A 19,048-nucleotide genomic window follows, 5' to 3' on the forward strand; every position below is an offset into this window, starting at 1 on the left:
GTGCGTGCGTTCGTGCGTGTGCGTGTGTGTGGAGAAGCTGAGTTCTTGCACACACACAGCCCCTCGTCCGTGGAGTCTCCCCAGCTCCAGTGGGGCAGGAATATTGCTTCCCTGTGGCAGGAAAACTCAATAGGAATGTCTTCTTGACCATGTGACCTCCTAGTGCAGTGGTTTTATCGTGAGCTCTCTTCCTGGTCCCTCCGCAGTGCTGCCTGCGGTCTGCATTCCCTGATGGGGCAGTGGAGGAGGGGTGGGAGGTGCCAGGGCATGTCCCCTCAGCCTGGGCCTCCTGTGTCCAGCGGCCGCCCCCAGCCCACCTCATGCCCATGCTGGCACAGCCCCAGCACTCCCCCTGAGCCCGCGCCCCGGGCTCGTGGAGGCGGGTCCCCCTGCCTCTGACCCAGGACTTTAGGCAAACCTTAGGCCGGTGTGTGGACTCCTGAAGTCCACACCAACCTTGATTAGGAAGTGGACAGGAAGCTTTCTGGCAGTGTCACAGGCTCAGCTCAGAGCCGTGGTTAAGCACTGTTGGCTTAATTTAACCCCAGAATCAGTGGTCGGAAAGACATGTCTGGAGGGTGTAGCAGGGTTCAGGCCTTTCCCCTTGTGCAGAAGGCCAGCACACCCCACAAACAGGCCATCAGCACCCCCTTCGGCTCTGGCTCCTGCTTAGAGAGGAGAATCTGCCATGGGGTCCCCTTCTCGCTGCCCATCACAGGGTGTTCACTTCTAGAATCCAAAGTCCAGAGGCCTCACTGCAGCCTCCTGACCTGGCCCTGTGGGCCTGGCCGTGCTCCAGGGTGGGCAGAACCCCCAGCCAGCCCAGAGCCTGAAACCAACCCGAAAAGGCCCAGCCCCCTGCCTAGAAGTGGGACTGGTAAGACCCCCTCCCCCGCAGGCTGGGCCCGCCCTCTGACCAAGCCGGGGCTTGTCCTTGAGCCTGGCTGTGGCCCTCTGAAGACAGACACCACCCCCAGCCGAGGGGCCCGCTGGTGTTCACGACATCTCACCTGTGGAACCCCTGGGAGGAGGAAGGGACAGGCGAGAGTTCTGGCATGTGAAGAGCACAGCCACCTCTGCTGCCCCAGAAGCCCCCTAGCTAGGCTGGGCTCTGAGTGAGTCTGGGGGCTCTCAGCCGAGGCCTCTTCCTGTGAGAGAGAGCCAAGGGGAGCTCTGGGTGGGAGCTCATCAGCCAGGCCTCGGGTGGGTCTAGAAGGAATCATACCCTTCCCCCAAACAAGGAGGTAGGACCAGCCTGTGGGCCTGGAGCTGCCCCAGCTCCAGGCGGGATGTGGTGATGGGTGGGCTAGGTTCTCAGCAGGGACAGATTCCTCCTTCCCAGTGTGGTTGGACAGGTAGGGGCTGACACACCTGGGAGGATCCAGGAGTGCATGGAGAGAGCTGTGAGCTCGGCTGGAATGTGGGCCTCCCTGAAGGGTGTGTCAGCCCCCCCTCCCCTCCCATCCCCACCCCTGGGGTGGGTGAAGGGAGGGAGCCCTGGAGCAGCCTCAGAGGTTGTCTCGCCATGGGCTCCTTCCTGCAGCCCCATGGTCCCCAAGCAGGGGGCTCCAGGGACCGGGAGGCTCCAGCAGCCTCCAGCTGATTCCCGGCTTCCCAGCTGGAAAGGCTGTTATAGAATCCCAGGAATGTGCCTTGAGCTCAGAAAGAAAATTCCCAAAATAACTTCTATAAATACTTGAGGGTAGGGGTGGGGAGGGAGCCCTCAGCCTGGCCTGCAGATGGCCTAGCACTCAGGACTGCTTCCCAGGGCTGCCCTCCCCACAAAGAAGAAAAAGGCTCACCAGCCAGGACCTTCCTGTCGCCCCTCCCCTCTGGGGGACAGCGTCAGGCACCGAATTAACCAGTTGAGATGGTGTGCGGTGGTAATTCTCCAAAAGGCAGGCAGGACCCCCGCTCCCCTCCATCCCCATCCCAGGCTGCGGCTCCTGACCCCAACCTGTACGTCCCCAGAGAACCTGGGTTCCTAAGAGGGAGAGTCCCTTCAGAGTCTCCATACAAACCGGAGACCAGAGCCTAGCCAGGGAGGCAGCCCTCAGGCTGCCTGCCTTTGTGGCCCTAAGCAGGTCACTAAGTATGCATAAAGGCCTCTGGTGTGCCTGGCTTTGCATCCAGGACCACCACCATCCCCCCAAACTCTTTTGAGCTGCTGTCCTGTGGGAAATCACGGAGCAGGCAGGAGCTGGGGACCCTGTCTCAGCCTAAGGGGGTGGGGTCAGGGATGGCATTCGAGAGCTAGTGAGGAGCATACCCTCCAGGCAGAGGTGTGGCAGCAGGTGCTGCCCTTAGGCAAGAAAGACAGACTCCCTAGAGGAGCAGGGTCCCCGGGGGGATGAGATGAGGCCAGATGCTCCCTCCTTCCTGAGATCCAGGAAGGGAGAGAAGGAAGAGGGAACGGGTGACCTCGGAAATTTCTGGGGACTTCCCCCACCGCCCTGCCCCTCCCTGAGCTCCGGTTATAGGCGCCATGCTCCACCGCTATCAGTGACTCAACTTCTTTCTAATCCCTGTGTGGGCAGCAGCGATGGCATCCCCCAGGGCAAGCGTCAGAAGCTGAGAGTCACTTAGCAGGTCTGGTCTCCTCTCTCGGCACAGGGAGGGAAGGAGTCAGCCGGGATATTTGGATGGAATTGAGACACCAGTTCTGTGTTCCCACCATCTCCCTGGAGACCTGTTCTCCGGGCAGCTTGGGGTGGGGTGACTGACGGTGGGCCCTCGGCTCGGCGCCCGGGCTGTGGGAGAGCAGGTGAGAGCTTACATCCTCCAGGGGCAGGGCCCCACCCAGTTGTCAGGCAGCAAACAGCTCCGAGTTGCTACCAAACATGAGCCCAACGGGCTGGTGTCTCGGGCAGGTGGCAGCAGATCCTGTTACAGGCCCTGGGCCTCCAGACCCCAGCCTGACCCCGGTGTCTCCTTTCAGGCTCTCAGGTCAGCACCCCAGGGTGGGGGGGATGTGATCCAACCCCACGCCAGCCCACAGTCTTCCCTCACAGGGAGCCTTGCCCTCCAGAGAAATCTGCTCTTCTGTGCCCTCCCTGCCCCTCCACCCAGGACCCTCTGTTCATCCTGGGGACACTTCCATTTGCTGTCAGCCCACCATGCACCCTGCTATATAATTTCAAATTCATCCTTGCAGAATCCTCACAAGAGCCTACGAGGTAGGACTGTTCTATCCCCTGGTTTACAGATGAGGGAACAGCAGCTCAGAGAAAATGGGCCACTTCCCCAGGGTCATGGCACTTGTCAGTGGCACAGCTGGGATTCTAGCCCGGCCAGGTCTTCCGGCTGTGCAGCCCCGGGCTTTTTCCCTCTACATAGAACATACAGAGGAGCCTGCCACAAACCTCCTAAACCACGAGTAAAACCAACACACACACACCCTGTTCAGCCTGCAGACACATCTGGCCCCTTCCCAAACACCTACACACTTCTTGAGATCAGGGGTTTTCAAACTTGTTTTTAGCTATAAAGCCCTCTTTTTCCAACAAAAATCTCACATGGAAGCTCAATATAGAAAACTTGGTGTGTAAAAGCCACTGTGGCCCCGGCCCCGCCCCCGCCCTGGGTGGCCCCGCTGGCCTTCCCCATCTGTCCTCTGTTGCTCCCCCATGGGCAGCCCTCACAGGGCTCAAACCTTCCATTTTTGGTGCTTAATTTTGGTGTCTGGTGGCCTGTCGTCTCGCCTTCCTGCCCTCCTCCTTGTGGGCCCTGTTCCATCATGAGCTGCTCAGGGTCCAGCTCCCAGGCCATGTGGACAGAGCAGCTTGGCCTGGAGCCCTGCTGGCCAGACTGGACACTGCCCACTGGTCCTGGGCAGCCCTGAGTCAGCACTGCACCCATCTGGCCAGATCCAGGAGCCCTGCCTGAGGCTCTACCGTGCCCCTGGTTCCCCTGTCCTCCCCCCATCCCTGTGGTCCCCTGGGGACAGCTTCGCCCTCGGTTGAAGAGCTCCCCTTCCTTTCCCTCCCCCTGGCCACCAGACCGCCAGCCAGTGCCTTCAGAGAGGGAGGCTTTTCCTAGGGCTTCCTGAGCACAATCTTTCACTCTTGCCTAATTGGTCGTATTCCAAGCCCTCGGAAGACTTTATGAAATCAGCCATGTGCATCTTCCCCAGTGGGTCTCCATAGCAACGGAGGGCCTAACTCTGGGGAGTGCGGTGAGGAGGAAAATGTTCCAGCTAAAAATGTACATGGCCGTCAGTGGGCGGGCACCCGAGAGGGGGCTCCAGGCACACAGAAGGCAGCTCCACACCCCCATTCCCTGTCCAGGAAGTCGCTGTTGTTTGGGCTTTACCTCATGTCTGAATGAGAGGATGGCCCCCCGTGCTGCTATCCTATGGCACCTTTGAGGGCTGGGACACAGGTTGGTGGGATGGTGCAAAGCAGTCTTTCTGGGACTGGAGGTCGAAAGAGGACCCTGGCCCTTCCCCCTGCTCAGCACCCTGTCCACCCCACCTCCCCACACCCCTCCCAGTGTGGGTGCACGTAGAGGGGGACAAGGTGCCAGTTTCACTTCCCAGCTCTGTGACAGTTCCTGTCACTTCCTCTATCTCTCCAAACAACAGGGCCAAGCTTCCCTGGCGGCCCTGATCCCCCTTCCCAGAGGTCCTCCTTTCACCCAGCATCTGTCCCTGCTTCCCCGGCCATCTGACTCTCCTCCTGCGACCCTCACCTGCCTGGCCAGGCTGGGATGGGCCTTAGGTCCCAGGAAGACCGGCTACTGATGCGGGCACAGGAGCTGTCCATTCACCCACAGGCTTGATGTCCTCCCCAGGCCTGTAGCGCACACTCCTTGGCCTCACAGGTCCCTGGGCAGAAGGGCAGCGCCACAGGGCAGCACGGGGCCTTGGGGTAACAGATCCGTTGACTGAGAGCTCACGCACGTCAGGCACTGTTCAACTGCTTTGCCTATACTGTCGTGTAAACTTCACAACAACCCTAGAGGTGGGCACAGTGGTCTTTCCTATTTACAGATGAGGAAACTGAGGGCCAGAGAGGGGTGACTTGCCCGGGATCCCTCAGGTGTAATGGGGAGACCCGAAGCCAGGTCTGCTGACCTTAAAGCCCATCCCCTGGGGCAAGGAGGATCAGAGCTGCCACAGTGGGTGACCCGGGAGGCCGGGCTGGAAGCAAGGCTGGGACGGACACAGGGAGGGTTTGCATGGGTCAAGGGCACGGTCACTTGACAGTACCCGAGCCTGAGATGCAGGGCCCTCTCGGGCCCGTGGCCGCGCCGCTTCCAATCCTTACCCTGATGGCCAGGATGCCGCTGCCCCGGGACAGCCTCACTCACCCTGCCCTGTGCTTGCTCCCCAGGGTGTGATGCTGAGTCAGCTGGGCCATAAGAGCCTGGCCCAGAAGGTGCTACGGGACGCCGTGGAGAGGCAGAGCACCTGCCACGAGGCATGGCAGGGCCTGGGCGAGGTGCTGCAGGCCCAGGGCCAGAGCGAGGCCGCCGTCGACTGCTTTCTCACCGCCCTCGAACTGGAGGCCAGCAGCCCAGTGCTGCCCTTCTCCATCATCCCCAGAGAGCTCTGACACGGCCTCCTCGCAGCTTCTGGGAGGGAGGGAGCTGCCCAGTGGGCAGGCGGGCAGCAGGGAGCGTGGGTCAGGGGAGGAACGGGGCCTCAGGGAGATACATCTCTAGGGAACATGTCTGCAGGCTGCAGCCCTAGTTCTCCTCACCTCCCCCCCACCCCACCCCTGCTTTCCCTCCAGGGCCAGCTGGGACTGGGAGCTGCTCATCTGGAGCAGGGTGGACCAGATCTGCATCAAAAACAAATCCCTTGTTCCTTGGAACTCAGACTTCGTGGAGTTTATGAGCAAGGAAGTAGCTGGGAGGCCACATCGACACGGGGGATGCTCCCCAGTGTATCTGTGCATCGTCTAAATGCGCAGTAGGGGTCTGTGAGGCTTGGGTACCTCCCCCCACCTGTCTAAAAGCCCCTGTACTGTACCTGCTACCCTCCTTCAATATCTCTGACCCCGGATTTTCCAGCTTTGCACAAGCTTTAGTCTCGAACCTCAGCTCTCTGCTCCCCACGCCAAAGATGAGCTGCCCTTTGGCTGGGCCGAGAGGGTTCTCCTGGGTTCCTTCCTCGGCCCCTCGGGAGGCAGTCTGCTTGAACCCTAAGTGACTTAGAGTCATGGTGACTGGACTTGTTCCCCAACAGCGCTAGTGGGGGAGCCTCACAGCTGTACTTCACCACCTGCCCTCACCAGGCCTCGGTGCCTGGGGGAGGAGCCCCATGGCCCTGGCCTCACACCCCACTCTCAGGTCGTGCCCAGGGCAGTCATGGCTTGAAGAATCTGCTGGCAAGTGGGAAGAGGATGGACCTCTGGGTCCTCTCCCAGGTTTAAGTGACTGGACAGTGCCTGGCCCTGCCCCTCTTTGCTTGAGCCCCGCCTATAATCTTCCCCTCTGTTGCCTTTGGGGCCTCTGGTGTCTGGCCAGGGGCACTGAGTTCTGGCCCTAACTAAACTTCCATTTCTGCCCGCCTCCACCTCTCTAGAAACAGGCCTCAGCCACCTCCTCAGGCCCTGGGCTGTAGCCCCTAGGATACAAACATGGCCGCTGGGCCCAGCCCTTCCTTGCATCAACACCTCATTCCTTCAAGCCTTACCTTTCTGGGCAATGGGTACAGTGTAGATCCCTCTAGGGGTTATAATGTGGAGACTGGCAATCTCTAGGACTGCCCTTAACACCGCTCACCATTCACAGCCCATTTTCACCTCAAGCTCTCTTGGGTGACCCAAGCCCTGCCTGGCCATTTGGTTCCCCCTGCCTGGGGCCAAACAGGGACTGTAATTAGAGACCCAAGGAAGGGCAGGAGCCTAGCCCCTCCCTGGTTGTGCAGGCCTCTGTGTATGTGACACCCGTCTCTACCGGCGTCCCGGGGGTGCTGGTGGGTAGGTGTCTTCCCTGCTGGCTCCCCTAGCCCTGCTGCGTGATGCTCTTGGAACTCTCCCCAGGAAGGCAGCCCCCACGGGCCTATCAGGGAACTCCTTTCTTATCTGCACTTTGGGTTTCAGTTTTAAAGCCCCGTGTGGTACATCTCTCACTTGAAGGTGTGTGGAAAGGTCAGGTGAGGGCTGCCCTGGCTCGTCAGAGCCAGGTCTGTTCCTCGGAGGCGAGGCGAGAGGCTGTTGGAGACCCACCCTCCTCCCAGCCCTGGCTCAGCACTACACACCCCCAGGTGCTCCCAGGGAGAGCCTGTGCCTCTAGCCTTCCCATTGCCAGGCCAAGGGACACTGTAAGGACACCAGATCCTTCATCCCGCCTGGTTGAAGGATCTCTATATGTGTATGTATGTGTATAAATATATATATATATATATGATAGAGATCTATTTTTATTCTGGAATTCTGTTAGAAAAAAAATAAGAAAAAGCAAATGCTGTTGGTTTACATTGGGATGCCCGAAGCTGTTGGTAGTGAGTCCTTGGTAATAGGAAAGGCAAAGGCAACAAATGCATTTTGACTTGAAGCATTCCTTATAGGAAGCCTCAGCGGGGCCGGGCCGGGCAAGTTGCTTGACAATTCAAAACAAAGGTCTTGAATAAAGAGGCCCATGAAGGGAAAGCAGGTGTGTGTGAAGCAGTGTGTTCATTTATCTACCAGGTGCCCATGGGACAGGCCTTGAGGGAGCCCTGGAGAAGAGGCAGAGGCCTGAGAGGTCATGAAGGCCGGGTGGGGACGCACAGGTGGGGAGGGGCTGGGGGAGGGAGGGGCCCACTGAGGAGACTGTGCTGAGGGCTTGGGGAGGGTGCTAAAGCCTGCGGAGGCGTGGCCAAAGCCTGGAGGCGGGTGGGAGGCAGCAGAGGGGTCCAGACAGGGCCGGAGACCCCTGCTGCCTCCAGCGCCTGGCTGGGAGAAGCCAGGGCCAGACGTGCCACCTGAACAGGAGAGACTGCCCCAAGGGCACTGCCAATGGAGCATCTTCAGCACCTGGGGGAAAGCGCCAGGGGAGGGGTGTGGGCTGAGAATCCAGGCCACATCCAGATCAGCCACCTGCTCTGAGAAGTCCATACCGATATTCTCCTAATAGAAGTTATGCCACATACAAATACACTATATGTTATAAAATGTCTATCAAAGGATGACATCAGTTTACACAGAAGCCCTGTTTTCTTCGTGCACCCCAAGGGATTATCCGATGGACCCCCAAGGCTGCACCCACACGGTCTGAAGACAGCTGCCCATAAGGCTTCCCCTCGAACTCGGGGGCTGGCTTAGACAGAGCTGCCCGCTCAGCACCCTGGCCACCTCCACCCTGATCCTCAGCCCTATTACCGGGGTTACGGTTTTGCTGTTAGTGAGGAAGGGCCCTTCTTGGAGCTCCTAGGTGCCCAGCTTTGATTTCCCTGTGATACTTTTTAGAAAACACGTTCAGTCTTTCGTGGTTTAACAATTAGTATCAGATTACTTGTCACACACCCTCACCCGCCAGCTCACGGCCCCCTGGGGTGAGAATTAAAGGCTGCTTTAGGCTATACATGGTGTCACTTGTCTGCCAGCCTGGGAGAAAGGCCTAGAAAAGCTCATCCTACAAGGAGGAGACTGGAGGGAATCTCGAGGGAGGGAGGGGCAGCCTTCCTGTCCCTGAGGAGGGCTTTGCTGAGCTGACCTCAGGGTGGTCAGATGTTGGAAAGTCAGGCAGTGGTGGAGACCCAGGCGCTTCCTGACCTCCGGCACCCCATCTGCAGGCCCCTCATTCACACTCGAGCCCTCCCCTCATTCACACTCGATCCCTCCCTGGAGCCGGGGGTGGCCAGCCCCATGTCCAACCCATTGTACCAAAACAAGGGCTGCAGTTTGGGGCTGAGACTCGGTTGCACTGTCACCCCCATGGACCTCCAGCCCACAGCCCTGCAGTATTAACAGTGTTTATCTGCAGGCACAGGTATGAATGGAATTTCAGCCGCCACCCCCAGACTCCTACCAAAGTACTCACTGTTGCATTCACACACCCGACTCGAGCGCTCAGATGTCACTGTGCAAATATTTCTTGGCCTAGTTTTCGGGAAGCATCCAGCTAAACAAATATCCCCCAGCCCGTGCTGCCGGCTCTTGATGACAACCCAGTCAGCGAGCCTCATGCATAAGCGACCTGTGGGACCAACCCACGTGGTGCAGACTTGGATTCTGGAAGCTAGGGAGGTCCTACTGGGAAAGTAGCCCATGCCAGAAACTCCTTCGAATTTTCATCAAGCTCTCTCAGTTGCGAAAAGCAGAGACCCACTGAAGGTAGCGCCAGGAAAGAGACAAGGGGGGTTCCCTGGAGCCCTAGGGCAGGGACTGCAGTGCACAGATATGGGGCCGAAGCAGCCATGCATCCGTCTTTGGTGATGGAGTCAGCACCCAGACTGAGCTCGAGGGCCACTCTACCACTGGCTGGCCCTGTGCCCTTGAGCAAGTCACCTACCCTCTCTGTGCCTGTCTCCTCATCTGTAAAGTAAGAATAATCCTGGAACAGTGCCTGCTTTGTGGACTGTCATGATGATTGAGAAAAAACATGGAAAGAGCCTAGAACAGTGCCTGGCTCATAATAAGCACTGGATACCTGTGTGATGATTTTCTCTGCCCCGCCTCCTCTCCCTGCTGGCTGACCTCGCTCACTCAGAGATGCTCCCATGGGACTACGTTCAATCTACATACCCTGGCTGGCCTTCCACCTCCAGTGCTGCAGCAACCCCCCTCTGTGCATCTGAGCTTAGATTCCTGGATGAGAGGATCCCACTGGTCCCACTCATTTATTCCATGGGTCCCTAAGAACAACCAGCTGTGACAAGGGGATGGGCCTCAGGACACAAAATCTGGCTGCTTGAGCAGCTGGAGTTCTGGGTGAGCAGTAACGGGCCCCTTCTGAGACCCTGCATCAGCCCATCATTCCCTCAAGCCTTGCCCTCCTGGGCACTCGGTACGATGCAGGTCCCCCCGGAGAAGGAAGACAACAGAACTCACACCCCCTTGAACACCCACCCCACCCGTTCCCTATCATTGTCACTTATGGTACATGATGGGGGCTCCTGTCCTGTCTCTTCTCTTGATGACAGTGACAATCCTAACATTCTCCCTGCACTATACTAGGCATAAGCCACTTTGCTTATCGGTGGACTCTCTCTCCGACATTGCTCCTTTGGGAGTCAACAACGTAGGCAAGTGGGTTTTGTCCCCATGAAATGTGACGAGATCATGACGCCTCCACTCCCAGCTAGGAATATGGCAAAGCTGAGAGTAAGGTCCTCGCCCACAGAGCCAGCACCAGCTCACCAGACGATGGGAGAGAGGCAGGCAGTGCCCGTCACTGAGGCAGCAGAATGACCCCTCTGGGATCCATGGAAACGTGCATCACCAGGAATCTTCCGGCAGGGGAGGACGGCCGATGCTCAGTGCTGCCGCCTGCCACCCTTGCCCCTTCTGCAGCCGGAGAGGAGGTTCCTTAAACAGAGACCACTCAACAAGCTGGAAAGTCCCCCAAAGAGCAAGAGGGTTCTCAAGATGCCAGGCAACCCAGAAACAAGAAAAGGTCACCATGGGAGCTGTGCGCTGGGCCATGTGACCCCACTGTCCTGCCCACCAGCTGACTGGGCCATGGGTGGTTTCTAGAACCAAAGTTCCTCCTCTGTGCACTGGCCCACAGCCTATGAGGTGGCCTGGGCACCCCACACAGAGACCCCCAGACTGGTGGTGACCGTCCCTGCTCTCTCACACTCTCACTCATTCTCTTCTCCCCTTAACTTGTCTCTTTGGAATTTGGCAAGAAGTCAGTCATTGTGGGTCTCTTTTAAAAACATATTTTTTTTCCCGAACTATTTGAGAATAGGTTGCATAAATCATGCCCCTTTACCCCTTAATAATTCAGTGTGTTTTCGCTAAGAACAAAGGTCCTTGTCTTGCATAAGCACAACACAGTTCACAAATGAGGGAATTTAACCCCGACACAGTAGTTTTCTCTCCTCTCCCGTCCATATGCCAGTTTGTCACCACTGTTCCTTGTAGCACTGTCTTCCCCTGGCCGGGGTCACATATTCCACTTAGCTGTCACATCTCTTTAGTCTCCTTTAATGTGGAACGGTCCCTCCACCTCTCCTTGCCTTGCATGACATTGACAGTGCTGAAGGCTGCAGAGGGTCTGGCCTCTGCGGTGTGAGTTGGGATAAAGACAGAAGCAGTTGGTGGTGGGAGCAGAGGCTGAAAAGCGGCAGAAGCCAAGGGCCAGAGGCAAGAAGATAGAAAAATGCAGAGCAGGTGAATCTCCATAAAGATGGAGCTCTTCAATCAAAAGAAATGGATGCCCATTTTCAACTGGGCAAAAGATGATGGACTCAAGAGAGCTCCATTCTATCCCAGATGACCTTTCCAGCTCCTGCAGCCTGAAGTGAAGACTCCCATCTGAATCCTTTCCTCGGTCCTTGCAATGACCCCCTGATGACGTAAGGGACCTCGAGTGTGTTTGTTCCTGGTGGCCCTGCCCATCCCAAGAGAGGCACACTCTCCTTCCCCAGGTCTCCTCTCAGTGTGCACCTGGAGACCAGACCAGCCTTTGGGGGTGGAGGGGCACATGCCAGGGCACCCGCCTATGGAGGGAGGGGCTCCTACCCGAAGCAAAGGGGCACTGGTGGGCATGGCGAAACCCATCTCACAGGGGAGGGAAGGCAGTGCAGGAAGGTGAGGTGACCGGCCCGAGGCCTCCAGCCACCAGGGCAGTGAGTGATCGACACTCGGGCGGTCTGCATGCGAGAACCTCGGTCTATGGCATTCTTCCTGGGACACCCGCCAACCAGAGGAGGAGTGTGTATGCTGAAACGGGGATCAGAGCAGGCATAGGGACAACTGTCACAAAGACTAACTGGCCTCAGGTGTCAGCTCTGACACCTGAGATGGGTCCCTTCTCTGTGCGGAGGTCAGAGCATAGGTGGCTTCCCCAGCTCCCCGTCCCCAGGTCTCAGCAGCTGGGGCAGTCTCTGTAACTGTGACCTCCATGGCCTCAGCTTGGGCCCAGAAGGAGGAGGCCACTGCAAGCTCCCTCTCACCTGTCTCGTGCCCAGGAGCCCACAGCTCACTACCCAACCCCCAACAAGGCCCCCGGCTCACTGGCTGTGAGTGGGGGCCCCCTACACCACTCACACCCGCACCCCTGAGAGCACCCCGCCAAGGGTGCAGGGGCTTTGACGGCCTGGCCCAGTGCAGGCTGGTGTGAGCGCACAGAGGGCCCCGGCAGTTGCTAGCCTGGGGCCAGGCACTCTCCTCCATCCAGACAGCGTCTCCTCTGAGCTGGGAACACCCCGTCCTGGGCCCTCTCCCTACCTGTGAGGGTGTCTCCTGTGCCCTCAATGACCCATGCTCTCCCACGTCTACTCCACTCCTACTGGGCCTCTTCCCAGAATTCACCTTGTGCCCCTTCTTCTTCAAGACCCAGTTCCCACGCCTTCCAGAAGTTTCTCTCCCTCCCTCCCTCCCCCACTGCACCTCTCACCACTCACCTCATGGGACCCTTATGCTTTGTCAGAACACCCAGGCTGGCACACAGGCCCTGGGGGTTCTGCTTCCCGGGTGTGGCCCCCACATCCCACACACCTGGGCTCAGCCACACCTACACATGCCCTCATGAGCGGGACACAGGCTGGCCTTTAGGGAGGCTCTCCTGCCAGTGGGAGGCTTGGGGTACAAATGTGGAGTGAGGCCACCTTGGCCCCACCCACCGGCTGACCTTAGCCTTCCCTCTTGCCCAGCACACACACCATCCCAGCGCTTCGCCCTGGGGGTGCCTGGGACAGGGCTCCGAAGAGAGACCTTAGCCCTCCTGAGTCTGTTATGGCTGTTCAAGGACCTACAGTTGGTCTCAATCCATTATATTTTCTTAATAGAGTTACATGTATGTTTCATCCCATTGTAGAAATTATTTTAGAAATACTCATGCATCTTTGCCATTAGGATCTTCATCTGCACTACAGATATGTGGGTCATTAAACACAACTTTCCAGAAGCTTCATCTTCATTTCCATGTAAGATAGGGCACATTTAAATTTTTGGAATAATGTGGCTACTGGAGATTTTAACTGGAGCCATAAGTACCATATGTAAAACATTAGGAGCGTTCTCCCCCTGCCCAACCCCATTCCCCAGAATGTAACTTTTAATATGACTGCTTTTTACTTTTTTTATTTTTTTAACTTTTGGCTGCTCCTCACAGCTTGCGGGATCTTAGTTCCCCAACCAGGGACTGAACCTGGACCCACGGCAGTGAAAGTGCTGAGTCCTAGCCACTGGACCACCAGGGAACTCCCAATGTGACTGCTTTTTAAGAGGTCTTAGAGAGCCTGTTTATAACATCTAACACCTACAATCTTAAGGTCAAACCTCCAGGAATGATTTCTAAAATCAGTACTAAGTGTCTTTACCTCCTCTTTTTAAAAACTTATTTCATCAGGTGACTTTTGTCAGCATCAAACACCAAAAATGGCTGATGATATTCAGGCTAACAGCCCTTCCCTAGACAATTCTTTGCGGTTCAAAATAATCAAAGGAACTTCCATAGTATGAAAGATTTTAGGAAACACAAAAGACCCCAAATAGCCAAAACAATCTTGAGAAAGAAGAACAAAACTGGAGGTATCACACTCCCTGACTTTCGGACTATACTACAAAGCTACAGTAATCGAAACAGTATGGTACTGGCACAGAAACAGACACATAGATCAATGGAACAAAACAGACAGCCCATAAATAAATCCACGAACTTATGGTCAATTAATCTATGACAAAGGAGGCAAGAATATACAATGGGGAAAAGACCATCTCTTCAGTAAGTGGTGTGGGGAAAACTAGACAGCTACATGTAAAAGAATGAAATTAGAACACTTTTCCCACCTCATATACAAAAATAAACTCCAAATGGATTAAAGACCTAAAGGTAACACGAGAAACCATAAAACTCCAGGAAGAAAACATAAGCAGACCACTCTTTGACATAAATCATACCAATATTTTTTTGGATCTGTCTCCTAAGCCAAAAGAAATAAAAGCAAAAATAAACACATGGGACCTAATTAAACGTAAAAGCTTTTGCACAGCAAAGGAAACCTATGACAAAACGAAAAGACAACCTACTGAATGGGAGGAAATGTTTGCAAATGATATGACCAATAAGGGGTTAATATCCAAAGTATATAAACAGCTCATACAACTCAACATCAAAAAAACAAACAACTTGATTAAGAAATGGGGAGAAAACCTTAATAGACATTTCTCCAAAGAAGACACACAAATGGCCAACAGGCACATGAAAAGATGCTCATCATCGTTAATCATCAGAGAAATGCAAATTAAAACCACAATGAGATATCACATCTGTCAGAAAGGCTACCATCAAAAAGAACACAAATAGCAAATGTTGGCAAGGATGTAGAGAAATGGGAACACTCCTACACTGTTGGTGGGAATGTAAACTGGTGCAGCCACTGTGGAAAACAGTATGGGGGCTTCTCAAAAAGCTAAAAATAGAACTACCACATGACTCAGCAATTCTTCTGCATATATATCCAAAAAGAAAAAAAAACAAGACAAAAAACACTAATTCAAAAAGATACATGCACCCCAATGTTCATAGCAGCATTATTTACAAGTGCCAAGATATGGAAGCAACCTAAGTGTGCATCAACAGATGAAAGGATAAAGAAGATGTGGCACATATATACACAATAGAATACTACTCGGCCATAAAAAAGTGAAATTTTGCCATTTGCAACAACATGGATGGACCCGGAGGGTATTATGCTCAGTGAAATATGTCAGACAGAGAAAGACAAATACTGTATGATATCACTTATATGTGGAATCCAAAAACTAATACAAACTACAAACTAGTGCATATTAACAAAAAAATAAACAGATTTACAGACATAGAGAATGAACTAGTGGTTACCAGTGGGGAGAGGAAAGGGGCAAGATAGGCATAGAGGATTAAGAGGTACTAACTACCATGTATAAAATAAATAAGCTACAAGCCTATGTAGTACAACACAGGGAATATAGCCAATATTTTATAATAACTATAAATGGAGTATAAGCTTTAAAATTGTAAATCATTATGTTTTACACCTGAAACTTACATAATGTTGTATCAACTATACCTCAGTAAAATATAGTATTCAGTGAGCATCTACTATGTGCTAACACTGTACTAGGCAATGGGAAATTCACCGATGCCCCAGTAGATCCCAACACTATGATCTCAGAGCCCACAATCCAACGCTGGCCTCAGGCAAGAATCTGGGGACTACTGGAGCCCTTAGGAGAAGCACCAACCAGCTTGGGGAAGACTGGGGAAGGTGAAGATAGCACATAAAGGGCCAGGGGAGAGTAGCATTTCAGGCAAAAGGATGCCTCACATCCTATCCCAGCTACAAGTTAGATAGCTGGTGTGGAATACTGAATAACGCCCTCCCGAAGGTGTCCATATCTAATCCCCAGAACCTGTGAATATGTTCTTTCACATGGTAAAGGGACTTTGCAAACGCGATTATGTTAAGGGTCTTGAGATGGGGAGAGTATCCAGGTGGGCCCAATATAATAAGGATCCTTACACCAACTAACTGAAAGTAACTAACCAAAGGCTCTTATCCACTCACACAGATATACTCAGCATGCCTTTGATACTGAATAAATGTACCACTCTTGACTAAAAAAAAAAAAAGAAAGAAAAAAATGATCCTTACAAGAGGAGAGGAAAACAGGGGATCAGAGTCAGGAGTGGATGTGATTGTGGGAGCGGGAGTTTGGAGTGATTTGAGGAAGCGGCCATGAGCAACAGAATCCAGGTGGTCTCCAGAAGCTAAAAAAGAGAAGAAAATATTCTCCTCTCAGAGCTCCCAGAAAGAGACTCCTTCTGGAACCAGCCTGCCAACACCTTGACTTTAGCCCAGTGAGACTGATTTGGGGACCCCTGACCTCCTGAACTGTGAGAGAATAAATTTGTGTTGTTTTAAGCACCAAAGTCTATGGAAATTTGTTACAGCAGCCATGGGAAACTAACACAGATGGTCAGTTTCCGCAGCGAGCTACCCGGGCACACAGGTTCTCTGCAGTCCAGCTCCCATGCCCAGCCCAGGACGGGTTGGGGATTAGAAGCCTCAACAGCTGTGACCCTGCCTGGCGTGTTTCCAAGCGTCCCCTCTGGTCCTGATGAATAAGAGAAGCTCCAGCAACTTCCTTTCTCCGTGATGGCCCTCAGTTACCATGCAGGACCTCTGAGCTCTGGGACTTCAGAAAGGGGGTGAGGGGACAAAGGCCAGCCCTCATCAAGCCCTGAGCTCTGTTTGTGACCTGCACAGCTCCAGCTCACTGCCTTGCCATCCAACCCTGCCCCCCTCCCTGGTTGCTCAGTTCCCTGGCTCCTCCCCCCACCCCCCACACCCCCCGAGCCCACTCTGGTGACCAGAGATGCAGTGTCACTGGGCCTGAGCTCCCTTCCTGCCTACACTTCTCAGGGACTAAGCCACACTCCGACCCAAAGCAGCCACATTGCCACCTCCCTCCCCTGATGGATGGGCCTCTCTGAGCCCCCATCTCTCTTCAAAAGGGTGACACACTTTTCTGGGCTCTGATAGAGCTAAGGGTGCTGTCAACAAGGCAACGCGAAGCACCTGCTGAGAGACATCCTCCACGCGTCCACCCCGGGGCCTCCCCTTCCTCTGGCTCCTCCTCCTTCTCTCCGCCACCCCCTCACCTACTCGCCACCCCCAACACCCAGGCCTCCGTCAGCCTTGGCTCTTCCTGCCATCCAGAGTCGCCCCTTCTCTGGGGAGATGGTTAGCAAGCCGGGCCAGGTTCTGGGTCTCTGGCACTGGCCCCCACAAGCCCACCCGGTCCCTGCGGCCTTGAATCCGGAACCCAAACCCCTCCCTTTGGGCCTGGCAGGCTCTGTATGCCTGCAGCCCCGCCCTTGGCCAAAGGCAAAGATCTGTGAGAAGCCCAGCCCAGGGTCAGGCTGGCGAGAGGTGCCTGAGTTCAGGGCCCTGCTGACCTCTCTACGCAGAACGACCTCCACCGGTAACGTTCCAGGAACTTACTTCACTCAGATGATCCGGCCCGGCGCCATCCTCTTTCCTCAGGACTCAGCCAGATGCTAACACAGACCAACCTCTTCTTAGCTGGAGCATGACTTCCTAGGGCAACGGCGAAGTCTTCTTAAACCTTCAGGGGTGGGGGGAACTCCCTGTGGCCCCGCCCAGAGTTATTGGTGATTGGTGCCTTCACACCATCCCAGCAGCGGTTCTCAGCCTTGGCTGATCATTGCAATCACCTGGGGGTGGGGGCGGGGACGGGGAGGCACATTACAAAAATACTGGGCCTGAGGCCTACCCAAGAGAGTTTGATGTGATCTGTTTGGGAGCTGCCAGGCACTGAGCTTTGTAAAGTCTCCCCCCCTCCCTCCACGGGATTCTAAAATGCAGCTTAGAACAACTGATTCTGAACTTGTAGAACGCGTTTTCAAGACAATAGGACTTTCAAAGTAATCCTAGCCGCAGGGACCGGAGTTCAGGCAGCTGTGTGCTGCTTTGAGGCGGGTGGCACCGAGCAGGTGAGAGGTGATGCTGGAGGCCGGGCGATCGATCACCTGAGCAACCTATGGCCCTAGGTCTCCAGGTCTGCCAGGTGTCCCCTGTGGGTCCAGAAAACAATGGGGTGGGGGTGCCAGTGGGGGTGAGGAAGGAGGGAAAGAGATGTGGGGGGGAGGACAAGCTGTCCCCACGAGTGCTGCGACTTTTGACATGCTCTGACTTAATGCAGAGGGAATTTCACATGGCAACAGCAGAAGATATTTGCAGCCAAGAAAACCATTCGCTTTGGTTGAAGCCAAATTCAGAGGGCAGTTGGCGTGTGGGTGGGGGAGGGGAGAGGAACAGCAGGATGCTCAGGGAAACCAGGGCTGGGACCTCGAGAAGCCAGTGTCACAGAGGTCCATGGGGGATGGAGGAGGGACCCTGCAAGGAAGGCCCCTCAGGACGTAGGATTAACACCACATTCCCTTCCATCTGCCGGCTCTTGGCTTTTCTAAGTCAGTTTGGACCTGTCACTGGATGCATACAACAGCCGTAGCTGCTAGGTGTTTGTATCCCAATCTCAAAGCTCAAGCTCAAAGTCAACCCCAGTCTGTCCAGTCTCTCGAAGTTGGAAAGGACAGAAGGAGGCCCTGCTCTTCCAACATTGTCCCAGTTTTTAGGCTTGTGGCAGGAAAAAGCCATCCAGAATCCCTCTGGTCTATTTGGGAAAGCCTCTCCCTACCTGTATGAGATACTATAAAAAATGCTGGAATATGTCAAAGAAGAAGCAAAACACTGCTCTCCTCGCCGCCTGGTGCCTGCCAGACGCTCTGCTAGCACCTAGGGAAAAGCCTCTGTCACATCACCACAGAGGAGACACAGAGGAGGGGGAGGCTGCATTATGGGCAGGTGGCAAGACTGGAAAGGAGGACAGGGCTGGGGTACCCCCAGCTCCAGAAAGAAGACAGAAGTCACAGGAGCCAAGGGCAAAGTTAGTGCATGGACTGGAAACTCACGGGTGGCCCTGCAGAGTGTTCTCCAGCGGTTCCACCTCCAGGTGACGTCTCTGCAGGCCTCCCAAGCCCCCTTCTTGCAGGCCAGGCAGGAGACGCCCTCTCCTTCTTATTCTGAAAGGGTCTTCATTCTCTTTTAGAACACAGGGGAGCTGCCCTCCATCCACCCCGGCACAGCTGGGCCCTGCAGCTATGTCTGCACCAAGGGTCTAGGCCCTCCTGGCCACAGCTGGAGGGCCGAAGGGTGGACCCCTGACCCAAGCTGGCCAACTGGATTCTCTCTCCTGGGAACCTGATACTGGAACCAGGAGGTGCTGCTTACATTCTTTAGGGCGTGGGCTCAGGAAATGATGCGAGGAGAAGGCTGCATTAGACCCTAAGCGTGGGAAGAGGCTGGCCTGAGGGAGAAGCAGAGGGAAGACAGAGGGAGAGAGAGGCAGTTCCTGGCCGCCCCTGGTTCACACTGCTGTCG

General features: G+C 55.0%; 1 protein-coding gene across 5 annotated transcripts in view; it reads left to right on the forward strand.

Annotated features, from left to right (window-relative positions):
• LOC102988495 (tetratricopeptide repeat protein 7A) overlaps positions 1-19,048 on the forward strand; it is a 90,690-nt gene that overhangs the window by 67,859 nt on the left and 3,783 nt on the right. The window contains exon 17 of one of the 5 annotated variants that reach the window (XM_028484209.2): positions 15,654-16,067. The exons of 1 other annotated variant lie outside the window; for it this stretch is intronic. In XM_028484209.2, coding sequence (XP_028340010.1) covers positions 15,654-15,684 — 31 coding nt within the window. In that variant the 3' untranslated portion in view covers positions 15,685-16,067. Of the gene's footprint in view, positions 1-5,333; positions 7,673-15,653; positions 16,068-19,048 lie in introns of those variants that run through there. 3 more of the 5 variants (XM_028484210.2, XM_055082488.1, XM_028484208.2) reach the window with 3 other exon arrangements.

The sequence above is a fragment of the Physeter macrocephalus genome, unplaced genomic scaffold (genome assembly GCF_002837175.3).
Source record: "Physeter macrocephalus isolate SW-GA unplaced genomic scaffold, ASM283717v5 random_145, whole genome shotgun sequence".
Lineage (NCBI taxonomy): Eukaryota > Metazoa > Chordata > Mammalia > Artiodactyla > Physeteridae > Physeter > Physeter macrocephalus.